Source organism: Pagrus major, chromosome 16 (genome assembly GCF_040436345.1).
Source record: "Pagrus major chromosome 16, Pma_NU_1.0".
Taxonomy (NCBI): Eukaryota; Metazoa; Chordata; class Actinopteri; order Spariformes; family Sparidae; genus Pagrus; species Pagrus major.
In genome coordinates this window covers 11,961,085-11,983,304 of record NC_133230.1, presented here as the reverse complement: position 1 = coordinate 11,983,304, position 22,220 = coordinate 11,961,085, and the positions used below count along the sequence as shown (strand labels likewise).

The following is a 22,220-nucleotide window of genomic DNA, read 5'->3' as shown; positions in this document are numbered from 1 at the left end:
GTAAAGCGCCGAACACCATAGGTGCCAGTGGTGAAAAAACCTTATTTGGATCTCTACCTGCACTACAGATCGAGTGTCGCTCTCGTCCATCATCTCCTCCAACATGATTTTGCGCGACCGTAGAAGCCACTAACTGGGAGTCGCTTAGTTAGCTAGTGTCTGCATTTTCTTCATTCCTATTTTCACGTTTTACAGCGGTTGGCAACCTAACGTTAAGGTGCATTATTGCCACAATATTATTATATGTGCACATTTAAAGTCTGTGCACGCCTGTATGCCCATGCAGTGTCTCAGTCACAGCTCGACTCATAAAGAAATATCTGCTAATGATCTGATGGCTGAACAGAGCAAAGTACAACAGCTGTGCTCTTATTTCAGGCACTAAATTCGAGGAGAGAGGGGGACGTATGAGTGTGTGTGTCAGTGCCAATGTGTGTGTATGTGTGTGAAAGGGAGAGTGTGATTCAACAGCCCGACTGGCAGCACGTCAGTGATGAGTCATCTGGTATGTGTGGTGGTTATAGCAACAGGAGAGATCTGAACATTTTAACCATGGACTGAGAAGAACCTGCTGTTTGTTAGTGCAGACAGAGACATTTTGATTTCCTGTCTTTAAATGCCAGGAGACACTTTCATTGATTCATTATCAATTAATTTTTAACCACCCAGTTTATTGATTGCAGTCATAATAGCCATGTTCCTCTGAGGATCCGCCTCGTGCACTGCTCTCTCAGACAGGAGCATGTTAAAACTCTTTGATTCACCTTTTAACATTAAATCCGTCAAATCTTTAGGATTATTCAAAGTAGCCTTTACTGTAATGACAGTAATTTTGTTACGTTTCATTATTTGTCATTTTGTTTGTGCCTTTTCTGTATGAACCACCCAATAATTGATAAAATGTCTTGAGAACACGATGCATCTAAAGAGGCTTATCCTGCAGACGATACATTTTGTTTACAGTTTGCTCCTCTTCAGGCACGAGGGGACTGAGGTCGGCCACTGATGTTGGATGGTGAGGCCTGAGGTTCCAGTTCATCCCAAGGGCGTCGGATGGGGTCGAGGTCAGGGAAATGTCCTATCGTGCAGTGGGGTACAATCATCCATCACGTGTGTATATGTGAAAGGTGTATAGAGAATTTATTGTCCTTACTATCTTTTTTTTCCTTCTATTTCATTGTCTCGCTTTATCTGTTTCTTGAACTACTGTAACAATTGAATTTCCCAGGTGCTGGATCAATAAAGTTTTATGTTATCTTAAAACCACAGCTAGCTTGCTTGTTTTGTCAAAAAAAACGTATATTTCAACCCGTCAGCATTTAAAAATTATTACTTGAATCAGTTTTTGCTGAAACTACTGGTGAACTTCTCATTGACAGACAGACAGACAGACAGACAGATAGATAGATAGATAGATAGACAGATAGATAGATAGATAGATAGATAGATGGTGGTGGGCAGCATCATCATTTTAGTCCTGGTACTTCAGAGTTGTCTTAATTTGCCAACTGTAAGAAACGTGACTTGATGTTTGTGTGGGTGCAGAAAAAAAAAGGCACTGACTGGTTCTGATCGGTGCCAACATTCACAAAATCCCACAGCACTGGCATTCATGTGCATGCAAGCAGAGTTTAGGGTAAGTCAATCTAAATAGCAATGTCAGCACAGCACACTGTATGCAATTAAAATCACAACCCAGGGGAACAGTTCATGCAAATAAGGTGCATTTGCAACACACAGCCGTGTCCAGCTAACACTTGCAAACAGCCTTTTGGTGTCCGGGCTATCGTCTGCATTTGTTTCACACCTGCAGTGTTGAGGAGAAGTGTTTGTCTCATGCATATCAGAGCCTCCAGGCTACCGAGCGGCTTGGTTAAAGGTTTGGCTTCTACTTTAGTGGCTGCAGGAGATTTCACACACATCTGGCACTGATTGCACCCTCTGGCTAGTATACAAGGGGAGGTCTCTTCTTCTTTCAAGACTTATTCCATTTTTTTTCAACCATATGCTTGAGCTGGATTTATAAAGTAGCTGTTGTGGATCTGTAAAGCATAAATACAAATAAACGTGACTTTACTTTTTTCCCTGTGATTTAGTGTATGTTTTTTCTGCTCCAAATGCTTGGTCACTGATATATGGAGTGTATTTGATGAACCTCTGAGCATTAACACCGGTTAGTCCTGACTGCATGTTTAAAATGTCATCAAAAAATGTATTTATTGATTTTTAGATTCTACAATTATCTTTTATTTTTGAACAAATGTGCATCCTGCTTCAAATAAAGGTAGTGAGGTGTCTGGTCAAGTAATGTGTGATATATTATAAACCAGCTCTGTTCTCAGCTATTTCTCACTTTTACAGGTTTGTGGTAAAGCAAAAAATATAATAGGAAATTGAGGGAAAGGGATAAAGTACTGCCACTATAAAATGAACAGGACTTCCTTTCAATAAATACTTAGAGGGTGTTTTTCGTGATCAGTTTATTATAAATACTTCACAGGAAGCCAAATAATCAATAATCCTGGCTCAGCAGTGGTCTCTTGAGAATATTGCTCATAGCTTTGAAATGATTTCTAACAACATTTCTGACGTTAGAGGTGCGTAAGGGACTCAAGTATGGAATTTAAAAGAAACTGAAAAGGACATAAATGTAAAAATAGTGAGACAAACTGCTGTTTTATGAAGTGTGACATACTGCAGGGGGTGAATGAATTTTCTATGTGCAGAATAAATGGCTTTTCTTGGCTTTAATAATGTATTCTACACGAATGCAGTGTATATTTGCTCTTACAGGACAGCCACATAACAGCACTGTCATCAAACATTCATTGGCAAGAGTGAGTCACACAATGCCAACATGACCTCATGCTAGCTAGCTTCAACAGTAACACTGATTTAACTTTTAAATAAGGCTTGTTTGAGTTTTAAAAACACATTGAGGTCTGTTGTTTTATAGTCGCGAAAGGCCGAGTATGAGGCCAATATTTACACAATAAACGTGACATTTAGCTGGTGGAGCAGCTAAAGATTCACATGCTAATTAAAGCGCTAATGTTGGCTAGCTGGCTGCTGCACAAATCCGTTGGTTTGACTGTAAATACCCTAATAAACCCGCCGATAAAAAAAGGGGAAAAAAAGTCAAATTGAGCCAGCTAAATTTCAAATTAAACAATATTAAGAGAAGTCATTTAAAGAAGACAGAGTGAATTTTCCGTGGATTAAGAACCAGTGAGTGGAATCAAATAGTAGGAGGACATGTGAGTAGCAAAAAGGGGGGGAAGATAAATCCCGTTACACCGCTCGGAATTCATAGTGGACTTCCGGGTCATTCATCAAAAAGTCTGATGCAAGCTTCAACACCAACCTGGCAACAAGAGCTGCACCCTGTTAGCAAACTATGATCCATGTGTCAGTATTGAGATGGATCATTTCAAACAGGACACACGTCTCTGTTCCACTTAGGTACTTCCATGGGGGGAAAACTAATCAATAATTAAGGCTACACATAAATATAAACACAAGTCTATACCCACTTTTTGTTTCTGTGGATTAAGGACTACCCAACTTGCTGTCTGATATATTTCTCTGTGGTTCATTTATATATAAAGCTTATAGGGATATATTTTAAATACCAATGCTAAACATGCTAATATTGTTAATTCTTTAGACTAATTATAGATGAATCATCTAAAAAGTGTTGAAAAGCTTGACTGAAATAAAAAAACATCCTGAAAGTATCCCTTACTAACATGCACGACTATGTTCAACTGTTAATTAAAAAAGTTTTGTTTCTTTGTTTTCTACTTTTTTTGTTATTTTGCTTTTTCCATTCTGACAGCCCTGAGGTCACTGCTCGTATTTAGTTTCTTGCGCCATCTAGTGGCTGCAGAGAGGAATTTAGTGCCTTTAAACAGCCAAAGACCTGGTGGAAGGACAGCTTTCCAGTATTTTGGCCCATTTATCTGGAGTAATTTACAGGGTCGACCCCTACTTGACACACTGGTATCAATGTGGCATTTCAAAAACTTCGGTGTGAGGTTTTATTGACTTCAGGTGTGACTGTTTTACATAACATGGCTGTATTATTTATTCTTTTTATACCTATCTTGATCTCAATGTAACTTCCTGATTGAATGAAGTATATAAAGTTGCTCTTTGACCGGGTATTTATTGCTGACTGTGTTCAAAATCCAGTGAAAAATCCAGGTCCTGTGGTATCGACTCAAACAAGACAGTGTTTCCTCAGCGATTTACACAACCTCTGCAGACAGAGTAAACAGAGCTGCCCTCCAGGAGGAAATACAATGTTGTGACTGTAAGCAAAACCAAAACAGACATCGACACTCAGCACTTGTCTTCAGTATTATCGCTGAGAAGTGTTTTCCTAGTGATGTCTGAAGCAGATTCTTATGTTTTGGTCAATTTGGTTGTTTTTAGGTCAAAAACGTACCAAATTTCTTCATCATAAGATTAAGAAGACAAACTGTTAAACAGTGATATGAAACCTGAAGGGGTATGTGTTATTTTAGGGTATGTGTGGTTGTGCTGGAGGAATTTGAACTCAGGATTATGCTGATCTCCTTAACACTTTTGCATATCTTTAGCCATGATGGGACACTTGAATCTGCAACATTAGAATAAAGACACAACACAAAAAACTACGTTTGTGTCACCTCAGGAGGCTGCAGCAGATAGACATCACCTCAACATGATTGGTTCAGTAACACAGGAAATGTCTTGTACCTGGCAACAATTACATGAAGGTTTTTACCTCTTTGTCTAACTTTGCTTCCTGTAGTTGACAATAAGATAACAACAATCTGTTACAAACACAATAGTGTCGACGGACACAAAAAATGTGACAAATGACTCAACCTAGATTCCACAAATTTTAGTTTTGCTTTGTAAAACAAACTTGATGAGGAATCAAGTTCTGTTTGTTCAATAAACAAGTTGTAATACATAAACATATTCAACACATTTGTACAATATCACACATCGTCAAAGCACTGACAAGGTAAATAAATTATTGCATCCATTTAAAAAAACATATCTTTTACAATCACAGTGTGATGAAATTGCAAACATACATTTTCCATAAAAAAGAATGATTCTTGTAGTTGAAGGAATTATGAAAAACAGGCAGTAAACTCGGAAAAACAATTAAAAACACTGCAAATTCACGCGAAAAGTAGGTCAGAACTTGTGGCACTTTTACTACAAATATTCCAGTCTTGGCAGTAGGAGTTGCTTTGGTTTACGGAAGAAACGAAAGAACAGTGGCTTTCTGAAGACTGAATGAAAACCATCTCCTAGAAATGTTGCCACTGTTATGAAATATAAGGCTTTTGGTGTATTTTGATATGTGAAAAGTGCTTCTCTTGGTCCTACTAGACAGCCCAGAAGTGGTCAGAAAACAGAGCAGCACCTTAAAATCCTTCTCTGTAAAAAAGTTTCAAACATACTAAAAAGAAATCACATGATTTGATTTGTTTTGGTCTAACCTGAGGTACCGTAAAGTCCATGTATTATATAATGCAAATATCACATCAGAATGTAATAGTTAAAGTATGTGACATTCAACAACAGGAAACAGAACTAGAGTAAAAGCAATCACAGCTTCCTGATTGGTAAAGGCAGTGAATATCCAGCAGGTGTTGATGTAGTGTTTCCATCTGTCTGCTGTCTCACACTAACTTTAAAAATGTGCCGTAAATAAAATTCTGATGTGTAAAACTGCTTTAAAATCCTTTATGTCTTTGCTGGAATTACTGTAGAAACATAGGTGCATATTTTTGATACAAACTCTTCAAACACTGTCGAAACCACTTGTAAATGAATCTCGATCAAACGATCCTGGTCCAGTTATTTAAATGTAGGTACGACTCTCGTGCTCTTCATATTCCTTAAGTGTGAATACTGCAAATATCTCGGTAGGTAGTCCTCTAAATCAGCTTTTCTGTACACTGGGTTAAAATGTCTTTTAAAACTGTGCAACGTCTGCCACTTCAGTTTGTGTTGTTTTCCTGTTTTATGTGGAGATAGACCTGCTCCTCTTTTTCTCAGCTTCTTCTCTCTCCTCCTCTGTGATGGCCCACGGCTGGACCTTCCCGCTGCCGAATATGGTGTAGACGAGAGCACCGCCGATGTTGATCCCGCCTGCCAACCAGAACACCTTCCTCCAGCCTGCCAGGGTGTGCTGACAACCACAGAAGAAGAAGAGACATCAGTGGTGCACTACCTCAGTGACCTGTTATGTACAGTGTTTATTCCTTCAGTGCTTCTTTTATACACCTTGTTCTATTTTATTGACCATTTATTATTAAAAAAAAGGTCTAATTTATTTGAATATCTGTTTCTGTGTATGTAGCGGTGAAGCTTCAACTGCATTTCATTGCACAATCCTGTACTGTCTAATGACAATCAAGCAGAACATTGAACCTTGATTGTTTTGTTGAGTGCTTATATAGTATATATAAGTATATATTGTATTAGAAGACAAGATAATATCGCCTTCAATTTAATGTGCTCCTTCTCATAATAAACTAAACTTATCTTTAGACTTTAGTCTTGTTTCACTGGCTTTTCGACTCTGACACGTACTTAATTTCCGGATATCAAAACTAACCTTTTATCTTGCATATATATATATATAAAATATTAAAGATCAGCCATGTAACACTTCAGCAAAAGAATGTCCCTAATATCTAAACCGGGTAAATCAATTATGTGTGAAACTCTGTTTCTCAGTCTGTCACCTCCTATTGATGTCTTAACACATCTGCAGGTAATTAAAGTCTGTACTTTTTAGAGACTTACATCTTCAGTAAAGTATCCTGTAACAATCGGTGCCAAGACTCCAGGAATGGTCCCAAATGTGTTGGTGAGTCCCAGAAGGAATCCAGCATACCTGCAGGAAAGAGGAAATAATATTCTTCAGAATTTATTTAAAATACGAAGAAAGTGAGAGCGAGTAAGTTATCAGCTTGAAATGTACGACTTTGCATCAGATAAGGAGTTATATCACTGTTGCTAGATTTAATTTAGTGTGTCACACTTACTTTATGTGTCACAGTCTTAATTTATGAGTCAGAAGGACCAAAACTGGATGATTTTATTGAAACTTATCCACATCATCATAGTACTATTAGAAATAGAGAACATGCTCTGGTTTCAGGTTCGTACTATAAATGTCACAATTTGCTGCTTCTGTCTGTTTTATCATTCTAAAACTATATTTTAGATTTTTATAAACTATATTTGGACGGTAACACCCACCGAGGAGCGATGTCTATTTGGTTCATATAGATTCCAGCGGCGGTGATCCCTCCTATGGTCGTGGAGAGTGTGAGGAAGGTGATGGTGAGGATGTGGTCGCAGCCGACGTAACTCACAGCCACGAGGCAACCGGCAGCCGGCAACAGACCTGCAGAGAGGAGAGGAGACACCAGTAAATATCTCTAATACCACTGGTTCTCTTTGTCTTTCAGTATTTAGTTGTAACACTTGACCTGAATGACATTTAATGTGGTCTGTTTACTCGTTTGTGTTCATTTCAACAAACTGGATCTACACCACAAGAGGGCAGCATTACTCCATTTAACGACGTGTGGGACATCAAATGCGGTCAAAGGTTTTTAGTCTGTAATTAATAAATAAATGTGTCTTTAAATATTGGTATAAGAAAGGTTTCCTTACCCAGGAAAGTAAAGAGCTTACGGACGACGGTGACGCTGAACACCCTCCTCTCAATGAGGTAGTCTGCTGCGACACCTGACAGGTTTGAGACTATCCAGGCACCCAGGTACGGCAGAGCGGAGAGGAAACCATTCTGGAAAGAGAGAGAAAGACAGAGATGTTGAAAAGAAACTGAGCCACCGTCGATATTCCTACAGTTTATTTTTTTTATTATTTTTATATTATTTTTATGAAACAGAGAAACAAATAAATTGAATCCTCACAGATTGTAGGTCAAAGTGCAAGATGAGATCCATGTAGGTGGGCAGGGAGGTGAGCAGGGTGTAGTAGGACCAGTTTGAACACATCTGGGCAATGATGACGGCCCACAGAGGGCCCGACAGCATCATGGATGCCAGGGGCACGGACCAGCCGTGACCTGTGCCCTGCAGGTTCAGTTCAGATTAATGACAACATCTTTAGAAAACACTACACATAAATGACAGGAAAATCCCAGCTAACACTTCACAGCTAAATGCAAAATAACAGCTGCGGGGAGAGAAAGTAATAAAAAGAAAGAAGAGTGAGGGAAATGGAAAAAGGAAGTTTGATAGGGAACTTCAAAATAACACAGAGGGTGGTAAAACTTGTCAATGTCGAGCAGAAGTGTGAGGAAAAACTCAGTTTCATTAGATCTAAAACTCTCGTTCTCACTTTCTGACTCATAGCTAGACTCAATTATTAATTGAATCAGTTTAGCAGCTACAAAAACCTTCCAAATGATTAGATAAAACCCTCTTGGCAGCTTCATGGTTTGGGTTTATGGTTTAGATGTTTCGTGTTGTTTTGTGGTTTATCCTGTATGTTCCTTGTTTTCAGCTACACAATAGAAAACGTAGAGCAAGAAACGTGCTTGGCTGTTAATGTTTCATATGTACCTGAGGTCCGATGGAGTTTATGATGTAATCTCTCTCCTCTTCGCTGATTCGACGATGGGTGCGAGGGTCATCGGATACTAAAGCGAACCAGAAGATCGACCAGATGCAGCCGGCACCTCCTGAATGAGAGACACAGAGATAGAGAAACCTTTTATTGCAATAAGCTGGTGAATAATTAAAGGAACGGTGCTAGTATTCAGTAAAAGCTTGAGGTTATCAGAACATCATGCTGCTGTAAATGTGTGGTGCAAAGAGGTGCACATCATTAAAATCCCATAGAGAATTACTGCTAATGAGATTGGCAAAACATTACTGTTGTGTAGCCTTAGTACTGAGAGACTAAAGCGTGTCATGATGTACGAGAGTGTGTTGACTCTATTTGGGTTTGTGTTTCCCTCCCTCACCACAGATGTAGAAGACAGCGGGCCAGCCTAACGTCTGGCAGATGTAGCCAGTGAGCGGCAGAGCCAAAAAGGCTCCGAAGTTGGACCCAGATCCCGACAAGGCCATCAGGCGAGAGCGCTCCATCGGAGGAGCCCACCGAGCCCACATTGCCATCATGGCCGGAAACGTCACACCCTAGAGAGGAAACATGGAGGCAGGAAGTCAGATAGGAGGAAGGTGATAGCAGTAATATTTTAAAGATTTCCTCTACGATAAGATATATTTAGTTTAATATTTCAATATTTAGTTTGTTAAAGGTCACATATTATGCTTCAACACACTCTCACCTCCCCAAAGCCCTCCAAAGCTCGTAGTGTAAACAGCCAGTATGACCCCATCTGGGCAGCCACAGGGGTGAGCAGGGTGAGGGCAGCAGTGCCCAGAACACCCAAACCCAGAAAGATAGACCCGCCATAGTGACCAGACAGGTAGCCGCCCGGGATCTGTGTGCACAGATAGCCGAAGAAGAAGGCTCCCAGCAGCCAGCCCTGAGTCTCAGAGTCCCACGGATACTGAGGGACCTGGGAGTAGAGGACGGAGAGAGGGAGTATTTCACATCTGATTTAAGTTGAGTTTTCAACAAAGACCCAGTTCTAATCTTGTCATAGAGGTTGTATGCAGTATGTCTTTATTATAAATGTGCAAATAGGGTCAAAGAAGATTGTATTGAGATCTATTTTGGGCCACATTCATAGTATATGAAGAAAGGCTGACAGTTATCAATAATGCAGCGCCTGCACTTTCCCCCTCTCAGGTCTCTAACTTTGACATAACCTCCTTAATTTTAAAGACACAAACTGACCGACAACATGATATCTTGATAATATAAATGTTTGTTACCCCGGCAGGTTGTGAGAAAGTATCGCTACTGTTTTCCGTCCCTGGTGGCAGTGGACAAGCGTGGAAGACGGTGCTGTTCTTGGCTGGTTCAGGGTCAGTTGTATTCACCATGACGACCATGGCAACACTGAGGTTGACCCGGAGAGCGTAGACCACGGAGAAGCCGAGGCTCATCAGGATGGCCAGGTTGAGGCGGACCGAGCAGCACTTTGGATGGGCTGTTTATATAGAAAACAACAATATTAACAGTCTGGTTTCTTTGCGTATTAGATTTTAAAGCTTCTCTTCTTGTACATTTTATCACTCATTTCTGTATTGTATTGTATCTATATAATGTATGTTATTTCTCTCTATGTGTGAAAATGTTTAATAACATATACCATGTTGTTGCCTTGTGTTCATCCATGTATTAAGAGCTGTCAATCAACTTGTAAGTAATAGTAGCTTTCAAATGTTCTCTTTCGAATGACTCTGGATATGAGCAAACATTTTCTTCTGTCTTAATTGTGTCTGAATCCCAGCAGAGTAAGAGCTAACTCTACTGCCTTTCTTTGTCTTTATGTCAGAAGCATGTGATTCAGAGTACCAACAGGTAATCTCTAACCAGTGATGTGCTGATGTGTGACCTGGAAACTTGCTGACTAACCAGAATGGCCTGTCAACTACAGAAAGAGAAGGTAAAAAGCAGATTATTGTGCAGCAGTCATTACTGTAAACACCTTCTCCATGTTGTGAACAGAAGCCGAGATAGTTTCAATTAAGACAGATAAGCAGAGATAGCTTAGCTTCTTCATAACTTAATTGCAAATCGCAATATTTGGTTTCTTGTCCTCTCCTGCTGTTATAATTCACTTGTTTATTATATTATTTAAAAAAATTGCTTCTATGTTAAGCAATTTGTGTTGCATTTTATGCATGAATTGTGCTATATAAATAAAGTTGTTTAACATTATTATTACTATTATTATGATTAGAAATTGTCTCCGTTGCTAGGTCGTTACTAAGGGTAAGGTCAGTAATGACACCTCGTAAACTAGCATTTGATTATGTCTTATATTTTGTTAGCAACAATTTTATAATCGCACTTGAGGTTGAGCTTTAATGACAGCACTTCGGTCCTGACTGCGTCACTGTCATGCCGCTTCTGATGGTAAACCTCACTCTCGAGTGTAATATTACTTATTACATCTGAACTGAATACTCTGAACACCTGCTACACAGATGAACTCACCTGCATCATTCTCGATGAGGGGTTCCTCATCCTCGCTCTCGTCAGACCGGGTTGCGTTGATGGAGTAGCCATTTGGTGTCGTCATAGTACTCAGCTGACCCAGGAAATATCAAGTCTGTTAAATGATGTCACTGAATCATGGTGCGCTGGAAACCTGCGGGACAGACGATGGTATTAATAAGAAAAACACAGAGGTACACAGTCACACGACCACAAAGGGGATGTGAGATAAACCCATGACAGGCAAGTACATACAAGAAGTCAAGTGACACAACACATCAGCACTTATGATTATAAACCCTGTTCGCCAGCAGGTTTCTACAAAACACACAATGAGGACACACACACACACAAATACTTCCTGATTTGACAGGATGTTGGAAAAGTTTAATCAAAGCTGTGCTTACAGGAATAACTGTTGTCAGAGCGGCTCCACTTCAGAACCAGGACGTGAAATGATGAAGATGATGAAGTTTAGAGGGTCTTCATCTCTTGTTGTACTTCACTGAACTGGAACCTGTGGCATGAAATACAAAGGTCAAACTAAAAAACTAAAAAAACACTGGTTTTGCTGTTGTCTGGGAACATCTTCAAACTTTCAAACTGATCAGACAAAACAAGTCATTTGACGACTCACTTTGGACAATGAGAAATCATAATGGATATATTTACTACTTTCTGGCATTTTATAGACAAAACAATCCAGAGAATAATGGACAGATTAATCGATGATGACCATAATCATTAGTTGCAGCTCTTATAGAATGGCGCTGACCAATATTAATCTACATATTTATGCTATTAAATGAAACAGAGTGGATTTGTCTGTAAAAGTATTCTGAGTTTCATTTCTTAAACTCGCTGCTGTTTATTGTTTCAGAGCAGAAACGTGACAGCAGCTGGTGAAACCCTTTTCTAAAGACTGCTAATCAGGAACTGAGAAAACTATTTTTGTTTGCAACTTGGATGAGAATGCATTTTTTTTCCATCATCCAATAACGTTTTTGGGGCCTAGCTGAGATTTATAGCACTAAAAAGTTGAGAGTTTCTTACGACAGCAGAGCTATAGTCTTATCACATCACAGTACGTAACAGGACAAGAAAGTCGGCGATCTCCTGAAGCTGCTTGTCTCTGGTTATCACATCAATAAACAGTTATGGTGAATGACCCTTAAATTAGCACTGTACAGCATTCACACGTTCATCTTTCCAGTAAATCTCAGCAGGTTTTACATTTAAAGTCAATACGTATTGACTGAAGGAAACTACCCAACGCTCTGATGCTTAATGCACAAATGTTGATTCGGCTAAAAGCAATCACAGCTTTGAAGCGTCTGTACAAAAATGTGTTTGTCAGCACATACCAGACTAACACTGGATCTTTTGATCAATCGAGTGATTATTCATTTTGTTTGTATGTTAGATACACAGTGGCCGATGCTTGTCACAGGGTCCGTACAGTCACTTTGGACAAGCGTCTGCTAAATGTAAATGTACCTCAGTTAGCCATGGAGGTAAGTGGCCCTATTAGCTGAGGGGAGTATGCCTGGCAGGCACCATGCTGGTTAGCATGCTAACTCCAGCAGACATCTCTGCAAAACAAAATATAAATATATAGTCATCTCCGACATAATGTCAACACTTTTGTTTCTATGATCTCACTTTTAAAAAAAATATGTTAAAAAATATGTTAAAATTCCAGGCAAATCTTACAAATACCTTTGAGCGTTAGTTTGTGTACAAGAGGAAAATAAACTAGAAAAACTGGCTGTGTGGGATGAGTGAGATGAGTTAGAGACTGCGCTCCCTGAACATGTACGTGTAAACTCTCTGGAGTTTATTTGTTAGGTATGTGTTGCAGATGAAGCTACCTGCAAAACATGTTTGTATTGGATTGATAACTGAAGAATATACTGTTTTCGTATCTGCTTTCATTGATTTTAAGATTTCACTGGCTAACACTTTTACAGCATGTTTGATCCTGTCACCTCAATATACTTCTGACCTTTTAACTCATCATGAGCATGTGCATTCCTCAAGCAGAGAACTTCTGATGGCCACAGAGACTTTTGGTAATCAACTCCTTGTTGTCAGGGCTGTGGTATTGTCTGCCTGAGGCACAGACACACCCAGACTTACTCAAGTTTTTCTTTAATTCTACGCAATTTGAGTGATTGAAAGCACTTTGTATCCGTCAGCATGACAAAGCATTTACTATGTGCCATTACCACGTGAACCATGTCTGCAAGTGAATGTCTGTGCAACTATGTGTGTGTGAGACCATCATGAGATCCTCAGAAAAATTGCCCAATTCACCTCTTCTTTTCTGAAACAATTCATGTATTATATATCATTGCATTGCTTTTTTCTGCTTCCTAGTTTGGGGTGAACTAGAGATGAAAAGGTCAGTTTTTACATTTTCTGCAGTTTCTCCAAAGTGAGTGTTTGTTTTAAACTGACATCTATTAAAAAATTCAGGCTGAAACCTACTTCCTATTACAATTATTTTATATCTTTGTCAATTAACTGTTCAGGTTTTTTTTAATTGAAGGTACAAGATTATTAAAAGTGCCCACAACAAGTTACCAAAGCCAAAAGTAATGTTTTTAAATAGATTATATTGTCAAACTAACACCATAAAAAACATAGTATTCCATTTATAATGAAATAAAACACAAACAAATAAAAACTCTCTACCTTCTGTTACATTTAAGTACATTAAGGTGATTAAAGAGCAATCTGTCTATTATTATAGATGACAGTGTAATGGCTGTGTAATTTGATAGTTTTACCTAGATTATCATCATTCACTGGCAACTAACTCACTGGTTTACCACAGCATTATAAAATATGGCTAAATAATATAAAAGTAATGGCAATTTAAAGGTGCACTATGTAATTTGGGGGAAAGAATTGTAATCAGAAGAGAAATATCTTCATTGACTGATTAATTTGTGCCTAAATAAACAAACTATCTTCATTTTCATGACTGAATAAACAGAATAAACAAACTGACCTTAAAGGATGACACAATTTCATACTGTTTTACTTTATATTTGGCGGACCCTGCCACCCGTCTAGCTTCAAACAGTGTTATGCAGACCTTATTTTCCTCAAGAACAGCTTGTTCATTCAGTTATGGAAAAGATAAATATCCTTGAGTTTGTATTATTACATCATTAATATTGTAAATATTAATGTATTCTCTAAAACTACATAGTGCCCCTTTAACAGCTAACAAAACAAGTGGAAAGTGTAGTGTCTGTTATTATAGATGACAGACTAGTGCCAAGAAATACCAATAACAGCCACCTTTACTGTCTACAGAGCTAACATTTTCAAGCTGGTTTAAAATAAGAAGAAACTATCTGTGGATGTCTTCATTTTAGCATGAGACATGTACAGACAAAACTATGACATAAAGAAAAAACAGACCAGCTACTTTCTTAACCAGATCAATGAATGTCAGCACACAAGACTTTAGTTGACCTGAACTTGCTAGGTTATAGTGCAGCCTAGCTAGTTAGTTAACAAGCTATTACTACTTAACGAGCACTTTAATGGATGTTTCGTCAAACACAGCTTACCTTATGACGGGTGTTGTGTCAAAAACACTTGGTTATGGGCAGCCTGGTCCGTTGTACTGAATGTTAAGGAAAATTAAACAATAAACTGGTATTGTGTCATATCTCTGCCGGCGAGACAGCGAATGAGCTGCGCTGTTGTGTTGCTGTTGTGTTTCTGTTTTTCACTAAAGGAGGAAAATGGTCACATGAGCACAGCGCCTTTGGGGAAACGTCGATCTACAAATCATCGCAGAAGCTACACAACAACTTAAGCTAGCTCCTGATGTTTTATAAGTCTGGAAAGCGGAAGTGACGTCTCTTCTCGGTCCGCCCTCCTCTCATGTCGGCTTTCAGTCACTGCTCACTCTGTGAAGTCCCGACAAGTTAACCTCTAGTAGATATGATTAAAAATACTCGAAAAAGCTAAAAATCTGCTTTTAAATGCTGCAAACACTCAAACGTGTTCATTTGAACAGTTTAAAGCTCCTCGAGCTAGCATGAAACGCACTTCCGCACTGCTACTGCCGTTTAAATGCGTTGTTATGGCAACCAGTGGACCGCCCGTGTGTTGTGGGCTGAACCAAAAACACACAGACCAGCTGCCGGGAGTTAGTTAGCGCTGCCTAATAAACCTTTCTTGTCGCCTGTAAATTGTACAGCTGTTGTCATATCCATGGCCCATTACAGAGTAAGTATTTGGTGCCGTCGTTGTATATTATGTTTTACACGGTAAAGTTAGTTTATAGTTGTTCGTGTGAGGCGTGGGGTAGCTAGCTAGCTAGCTAGCATCATAGCGATGAACTCAAGGCAGTGAACGCACCTCACTTCAGGGGTTTTCGTCTTTGTCATCTTGTTACTTTTGTGTATTACAAACCCACATTATTATTAACCTGTCAGAAACGTGTTGCTAACTTATTTAACCCATATGTTTGTCTTCTGTTTCAGGCCTCAGAATCGAAGCGAGAACAGTTCAGAAGATATCTGGAGAAATCTGGGGTCCTTGACACCATAACAAGCGGTAGGTACACATGCAACGCAGAGGCATTATTTAGCATGTAAATATGAATCCACTGCATGCTGTGAAACCCATCTGCTCTGCTGCTTTATCACCATTTTATTTCTGGTTTGCAGTTTTAGTGGCACTTTATGAAGAGACTGACAAACCCAACAATGCACTGGAGTATCCTTTTCTTATGTATGCAGATTTATGCAACTTTTTTGTGGCAATTAAAAGGTGTTGCGTGCCTGAAGTGATCATTCTGGACTATGAAGTAAGGGGATGCTATGTGTTTTTTTATGAGGATAAACAGCTTTTTAGTTTGGTCAGCTGAGTGCATGGTGAATCTGATAAAATACATTGACAAAATAGTATATAGCCTATTAATTTACCTTGAAATGCCAGAATTTTTTGTCCAAGGTTTCTTCAAGGATACTGTTTACATGAAAGCTGTGCTAACCTGGCTTCCGATATGGGAAAGACTCAACCATTGTCATTACTTGTTTCTTTATGCACTTTAACCAGTAAATGCTAAGGCAATTCTCATGACATAATTCATTGAACAGTTGAGTGTCGTTGCAGACTTATTCAATAGCCAGAGACAATCCTAGCTCGAGTGTTACACTCACTGGAGATAAGATTGTACTTCGGGACATGGACAACCACCGGAGGGGATATCCGCCAGTGGTTGTGAAGCACAGTATTTTTCCCTGTGGATGTATTTCTGGTATGTTTAGCCATCCAGCTGTTATTTAGGTGGCCTGTGTGTGAGTACACTGTTGTCTGTGTTGCCTTCATCTAGAGAACAAAAGTGCCATGTGGAAACAGATTGGACATTGATTTTAAAGTGTGACTGTTGAATCTCCTGCTAGATAATTGAATCCAGCAAACCAGGCTTGAGTGTATTGCACTTTGGTGCGTTGCTGTCTGTCTCAACACCTTGAATACCCCATTATAGAGTAGGCAGCATATTAATATAGTTAAAGGGAGCTTAAAATGTCCGTGAGCAACAAACTAATCATATATATTTACATGCTTGGCCCCAGAAAGAAATCATGTTGTTTGATATTGTCTTTACCAAGCTTGGGCCATCTTCAGCATGGTTAAAATTAAACATTTCTGTAGACTGAATGTTGAGAGGCCATGTTGACTTTAACCACCTGCTCAGTTTCATTAAGCTTCACCTCGGCGTGACTGGTCCAGAGCCAACAGACGCTGAGTCCCTTCGCATGGAGCTGGCTGATCTACAACAGAAATGCAACCTGCTCATGGAGGAGAACAAAGAGCTGAGAAACAGGGTGAGACGCTGGTAAAATGTGTCTGAATTTACACATAACCTCCTACTGTAACCTTTAACCTCTGCCTTAATATCAATTTCCAGCTGATGCAGTATGAACCATCACCTGAAAATGGAGCAGCAGAGTGAAAGGTGGAGTTTTGTGGTGGCTTTCTTGGTTCAGAAAAAAGAAGAAGAAGAAAAAGTTGAAACAATAGCATTTTGAAGAATATATAAATGTTTATTACATAATAGTGGATGTACAGTGAACACAAACAACCACTGTTATTTTTGTTATATAACAAAAAGCAACTTTTTGCTTTGTCACAAATAAAAATGTTTTTCTCAGCATTTGGCATTAGTCATTCTCTCACTATCCTTGTTTTCAGCCGGAAGCTCCTGCTTACATTCTCAGCCACTTATCTGAAATAAATAAAGGGTTTCCCCGCCAATATAAGGCCGAATGAATGCAAAATCAATGTGGAGAGCATCAAAACTTACAAAATTACAGATCTTGTAGTTGTAGTTAGGACTCATATCATTAATCTTATTTGTTGGTTATTATTATTATTATTATTATTATAATGTGCTCTAGCTTTTCGAAAACCTTTGTACATGGATATGATAATAATAATGGTCTAAAATGCTGTGATATTCCCTATTATTTTATTGAAAAACATAATTTTTATAACTTTCCACAAACTCAGGGAAAACACTAAATGTTTTTTTTCTTCTTTTTTTTAAAAAAAAAGAATTACTACATACTTTTTTTTTTAAATTTTCTTCAATTTTCACAAAGATATTTTAATTGATATCAAAAGCATGACTGACAATCAAGTAAAAAAGTATTTTTTTTATATAAAAGCAATAATTCTAAGTTTGATGCTCATGTGCTTGATGGCAAATTAAAGTGATCGGTGAGAACAATTATTTACCAACGCAAAGATTTTTAGCACTAATTTTCCACTGTGACAGATGCATCGAGAACTGAACTATTTTTATCTTTTATGTTTTTGCTGAAGAGCTCTCAGACATGTTGGAACGGGTTGGATTTAGTCAGACAGTGCTGCTGATTTAAAAGTATCCGGTTGCGTAACAGCACTATGCAACCTCAAACAACATTATAGATCCGTGGTTCATTTTTCCATTCCCCTCTAATCATTTAGACAGAACTGTTGCATACAGCCAAATCATTAAATGTCCCTCTGAGTCTCTGCCACAGACCTGTAGATGTGAAGACAAAACAGTCCACAGAATGTCATTATGTTCATAAGTTCGTTTTAAATGCAATTGGAAAAAAAAGCTTTTCAAGAGTATAATCTTCATAGCAGTGGGTTTGTGCTTGTTTTAATGTGTTACAGTGCAGTAATATAGTGTTCACATAACTTGCAGCCAAACGTCTTATTCAGAGTTTCTGTCTTTGAGCACACAGTCTGTTGTTTAAATCTGCAGATCAGTCGGAGCTCGTCTGCTGCTGCCACTGCTCGCTGCTGACACCCGTCGGTTTGGAGATGAGGCGGTGGGGCTGTTGCTCTCACGACTATGTCGAGACACAGAGCTCAGCTCCCCGGCAGAGTCGGGACTCTGGGACCTGCTCGGTCTCTTAATGTCTGATTTAGAGAGCATCCTCGCTCGGGGGCCGACACAGCTGCTGCGTAGCTTGATGCTGTTGCCCCCGTGGTAGGAGTCTCCACTGTCTGAGCCGTTCCCCTCCACCAGAGTGGAGCAGTTCCACGGTGGACTGACCCTCCGTGGCTTCCTCCCAATGCCTGACAGTGTCGTGCAGGAGGAGGTGTCTGCCACAGGGAGAGTGGGATACTCTGAGTTGGCACACTCCATGTCCTCATGATGGGGTGAAGATTCCTCTGGCTCTTCCTGTTTGTCTGCAGGAGGAGAGCGGGTCTCGCTGCTTGTGTTGTTGGAGTTGCTGTTTTGCTCTGTTGGGCTCGGCACTCCCTCCTTGCTGTCTTTGTGGCTGTCTGGCTTTGCACCAGGGTCCCCTTGTATTGGGACGAAGGCAGAGGAGGCATTAAGAAGAGGGTATGTAGGACCATTACCCTGCTTCTCCAGCAGTAATGTGTATCCACATGGTGCTGTAGGAATGGTAGTCTTGCGACCCACAGACGTGCCCATGGAAACCTGATGAACAACTGAGTTCTTTTTTGACTTGTTGACGTAATAATCATCAAGATCGTCCTTCAGGTGTGGGTAGAAGTCCAGGATGCCCTTCTTAATCTTCTTGAATCCCAGGTGTATGATCTCAAGAACGCTGAGGAAGAGGGAGAGGCAGGCGATCAGCTGCATGAACATCATGAAAACAGTTTTCTCAGTGGGCCTGGAGACGAAGCAGTCCACCACGTTTGGACATGGCTCCCTCTCACACTTGTAAAGAGGTCTCAGGCGGTGCCCGTAGATCATGTACTGGCCCATCATGAAGCTCACCTCCACCACGGAGCGGGTGACAATGTGGGCCACATAAGTGCACAACAGAGACCCCCTTAGAGGTGCTTTGTTGAGCTTCCCCTGCTCCAGCTGCCTCATCTCCTTCTCAATCCTCCTCCGCACTTCCACCAGCTCCGCATCCACCGCCTCAATCTCCCGACGGAGAGCCACCTTCTTGCAGTGGCGCTCCTTCTCCAGAGCTCGCAGCTGGTAGATGGCGTGGCCCATGTACACAAGGGAGGGCGAGGACACAAAGATCACCTGCAGCACCCAGTAGCGGATAAGGGAGATGGGGAAGGCCTGGTCGTAGCAGACATTGCGGCAGCCGGGTTGCTCGGTGTTGCAGATGAAGTCCGACTGCTCGTCGTTCCACACGTCCTCTGCCGCTACGCCCAGCACCAACATCCGGAATATGAACAGGATGGTGAGCCAGATCTTGCCCACCATGGTGGAGTGGATGTGCACCTCCTCCAGAATCCCTCCAAGGAAGTTCCAGTCTCCCATTTTTTTCTAGAGCTGTGCTGTAATGAAGGAGAAAGAAATCTAACTTATGATTGTCGCCATAGCAGACTGATCCTGGATGTTTGAGGCAGATACTGAGTTTAAAAATCCAAAGATTATATATTGGCTTATAGCAGGGGTGAAACGATCCCCTGATCCAGATCGATACATGGACTGAATGATTAATAATTCCAATGTGATCGATGCAAAGTGAAAACATCGATCCATATCATCATTTTAAAGATCATTTTATTATTCATTTTATACTTTTGTTAAAAGTTGTTGTGGTTGGTAAGTCATTTTTTTTGTGTTACTGGAGTCAATTTGAAGTAAACTTTACTGGACTTCACCAATTACCAATTATTTGCAATTATTTATGGATTGTTTTTTTATCGAAGGCCCCTGAATTGAATCAAATCAAAATCATATTTTAGCAGATTTTGTGATATCCGCAAACATCGTATCATTGTCCAAAGAATTGATATTATATCGTATCGTGAAAAAAAAATCATGATTTACACCTAGATCCTAAGATTACATTTCTAAAAATAGGAATACAGTTATTTTTTTAAAGAACAAAATAGTACAACATAGTCTTGGAGATATAAAATAATGCAAGTTTAATGTCAGGTATGAACATGAAAGTTTGTCCTGCTGTTAATCTGTGCATCAAACATGTCCTTGATGACAGCTTCGAGCGACTTGTACTTTGAGTATTTCCATTTAATGCCACTTAATAAAAAGTAATTATGCCACTTTTTACTGCACTACATCTTTTTGTCAGCAGCTCCTTTTTCAAGGATCAAAAGACCCAAAAGCATCTAAAGTAGTTAAAATTAGCCCCCAACACCTTCAGATATATTGGAAAAATTGGCGATTGTTAATCATTAGACATCACGAATCAAGTTAAACAATCAAATAGAGATCAATTATTCTAATCTATGATGTTATTAATAAGAAACTTACTCAAAACTGAGTGTCTTCCTACAACAAAGGGCAGTAAAATATTCCTCTCTATGAAGCTGATATATTTGGCTCACTAATCAGACGAAATGACATGAATTTCTAAAAAAAATGTGATATTTATTTTAAAATGAGTAACTTACCGTTCATCCCAGGTATGAAATGTAACAAAGGCCTTTTGCCAGAATGCTGCTGATGCTGTTGATCACAACCCTACAAGCACATCTTGAATCCTCGGTATCCTCTTTGTCAAAGGTTAAATGTCACACTGGCAGAAGTTTCAGCAGAGTCTCCACTGTTGGTGAAAACCGAGCAAAAACAAATGACCCCTGTCGGCTCTGGCTGTTCACAAGTTATAGCCCGTGAAAGGCAAAAACAATCAATACTGCAGCAGTGTTGTGCTGCTGCCATGTACCTCGCAGCAGCGTGATGGACCGACTGGAGTCATTAGGGGTGAGATGTGTTGCAAAATATTCCATCGTTTCATTCGACGCCTAGTTCAGGTTGAACCTAAAGGACCCTGAACTTGTTTGATCCTCACGCAGGGCAGAAGTGGTGCACTGGGTTGGCACCAGTGATCTGACAGTAACTTCAGCAGCATCTGGTTATCATATGTAATTTTTCAGCAATGAATCAATTAGACTCTTTTTAAACATGTCATTGATTTCAGCGTCTCAATTTAGAAGATTTGATGCTTTTCTTTGTCAAATAAAAATAGTAAGTAGACGGTTTTGGATTTAAGACTGTTTATCTGACAAACTGAGGACATCCACTGGACTTAAGGAAACTGAGACAGACTAATTGATTAGTAAATTGAGAAAACAATTGACATTGAAATACTATTCACATTCTTAAGGGAGTCAGTGGTTCTCATAGTGGATTCTGAGGACCTTTCATGGAGAACTAACAAAAACAGTCCATGTATGTTATCACTTTGTGTGTTTTACCAGCGGTTCATATTAACTTCATAATTAATAAATGCACGGTTAGGTTTAGTCTGGTGTGAGACGCCAGAAGAGAACATATAGAAGTAATCTATATTCAAATTCAAGCATATTGCAAAACATATAAGCATTTTCTTAAATTTCAAGAGTTTTAGGAGCTCTGCATATGAACGGTCAGAACAGGTGAATGTTCCAGATATATTTCCTGTCAGTCATCTGCACCCCCAGTGGGAATCCAACCCTTTTAGTTCACTTCATCTGTGACTTTACAGATCATAGTTTAGTCATTTTTTTCAGTGTATAAGGGTTTTCTTGGTTCAGCCTGTTCTGTAACCAGCCCTGTTACCTCACCTCGGTGCTGCCACTGTACTTGTTGAATCGATGTTATTTTTTCAGTACGG

The 22,220-nt window shown here is 39.6% G+C and overlaps 3 protein-coding genes across 4 annotated transcripts; 1 reads left to right on the top strand and 2 right to left on the bottom strand.

Moving 5' to 3' along the window:
• Positions 1-4,876: 4,876 nt before the first annotated feature.
• On the bottom strand, positions 4,877-14,958 carry LOC141011197 (sialin). 2 transcript variants are annotated; one of them, XM_073484451.1, is made up of 13 exons: positions 14,718-14,956; positions 12,628-12,722; positions 11,538-11,647; positions 11,131-11,284; positions 9,900-10,117; positions 9,347-9,580; positions 9,020-9,194; positions 8,616-8,734; positions 7,962-8,123; positions 7,699-7,831; positions 7,279-7,426; positions 6,820-6,910; positions 4,877-6,199 (listed from the first exon to the last, which is right to left on the bottom strand). In XM_073484451.1, exons 4-13 carry the CDS (start codon positions 11,213-11,215, stop codon positions 6,032-6,034), a joined length of 1,533 nt encoding a protein of 510 aa, XP_073340552.1. In that variant the 5' UTR covers positions 11,216-11,284; positions 11,538-11,647; positions 12,628-12,722; positions 14,718-14,956; the 3' UTR covers positions 4,877-6,031. The 2 variants fall into 2 exon arrangements, with proteins under 2 accessions (XP_073340552.1, XP_073340551.1); XM_073484450.1 differs by lacking the exon at positions 12,628-12,722 and having other exon boundaries at positions 14,718-14,958.
• A 311-nt stretch (positions 14,959-15,269) lies between these two features.
• mycbp (MYC binding protein) lies at positions 15,270-17,203 on the top strand. The gene is made up of 5 exons (XM_073483904.1): positions 15,270-15,384; positions 15,642-15,714; positions 15,828-15,876; positions 16,862-16,991; positions 17,075-17,203. Exons 1-5 carry the CDS (start codon positions 15,370-15,372, stop codon positions 17,117-17,119), a joined length of 312 nt encoding a protein of 103 aa, XP_073340005.1. The 5' UTR covers positions 15,270-15,369; the 3' UTR covers positions 17,120-17,203.
• Positions 17,204-18,409: 1,206 nt separating this feature from the next.
• LOC141010679 (gap junction alpha-9 protein-like) lies at positions 18,410-19,915 on the bottom strand. Its single transcript, XM_073483739.1, has one exon. It carries the CDS (start codon positions 19,913-19,915, stop codon positions 18,410-18,412), a length of 1,506 nt encoding a protein of 501 aa, XP_073339840.1.
• Between the last annotated feature and the right edge of the window lie 2,305 nt (positions 19,916-22,220).

Bases quoted from the DNA above. Each gene is read 5' to 3' on its own strand.
- LOC141011197 (XM_073484450.1), bottom strand. From the start codon at position 11,215: ATGACGACACCAAATGGCTACTCCATCAACGCAACCCGGTCTGACGAG. The intron at 8,124-8,615 runs GTACATATGAAA...CTGAACCTGCAG, and splicing joins TAAACTCCATCGGACCTCAG to GGCACAGGTCACGGCTGGTC. The intron at 6,200-6,819 runs GTAAGTCTCTAA...TGTGGTTGTCAG, and splicing joins CAGGATACTTTACTGAAGAT to CACACCCTGGCAGGCTGGAG.
- mycbp (XM_073483904.1), top strand. The intron at 15,877-16,861 runs GTATCCTTTTCT...CCACCTGCTCAG, and splicing joins AAACCCAACAATGCACTGGA to TTTCATTAAGCTTCACCTCG. The intron at 16,992-17,074 runs GTGAGACGCTGG...ATCAATTTCCAG, and splicing joins ACAAAGAGCTGAGAAACAGG to CTGATGCAGTATGAACCATC.
- LOC141010679 (XM_073483739.1), bottom strand. From the start codon at position 19,915: ATGGGAGACTGGAACTTCCTTGGAGGGATTCTGGAGGAGGTGCACATC.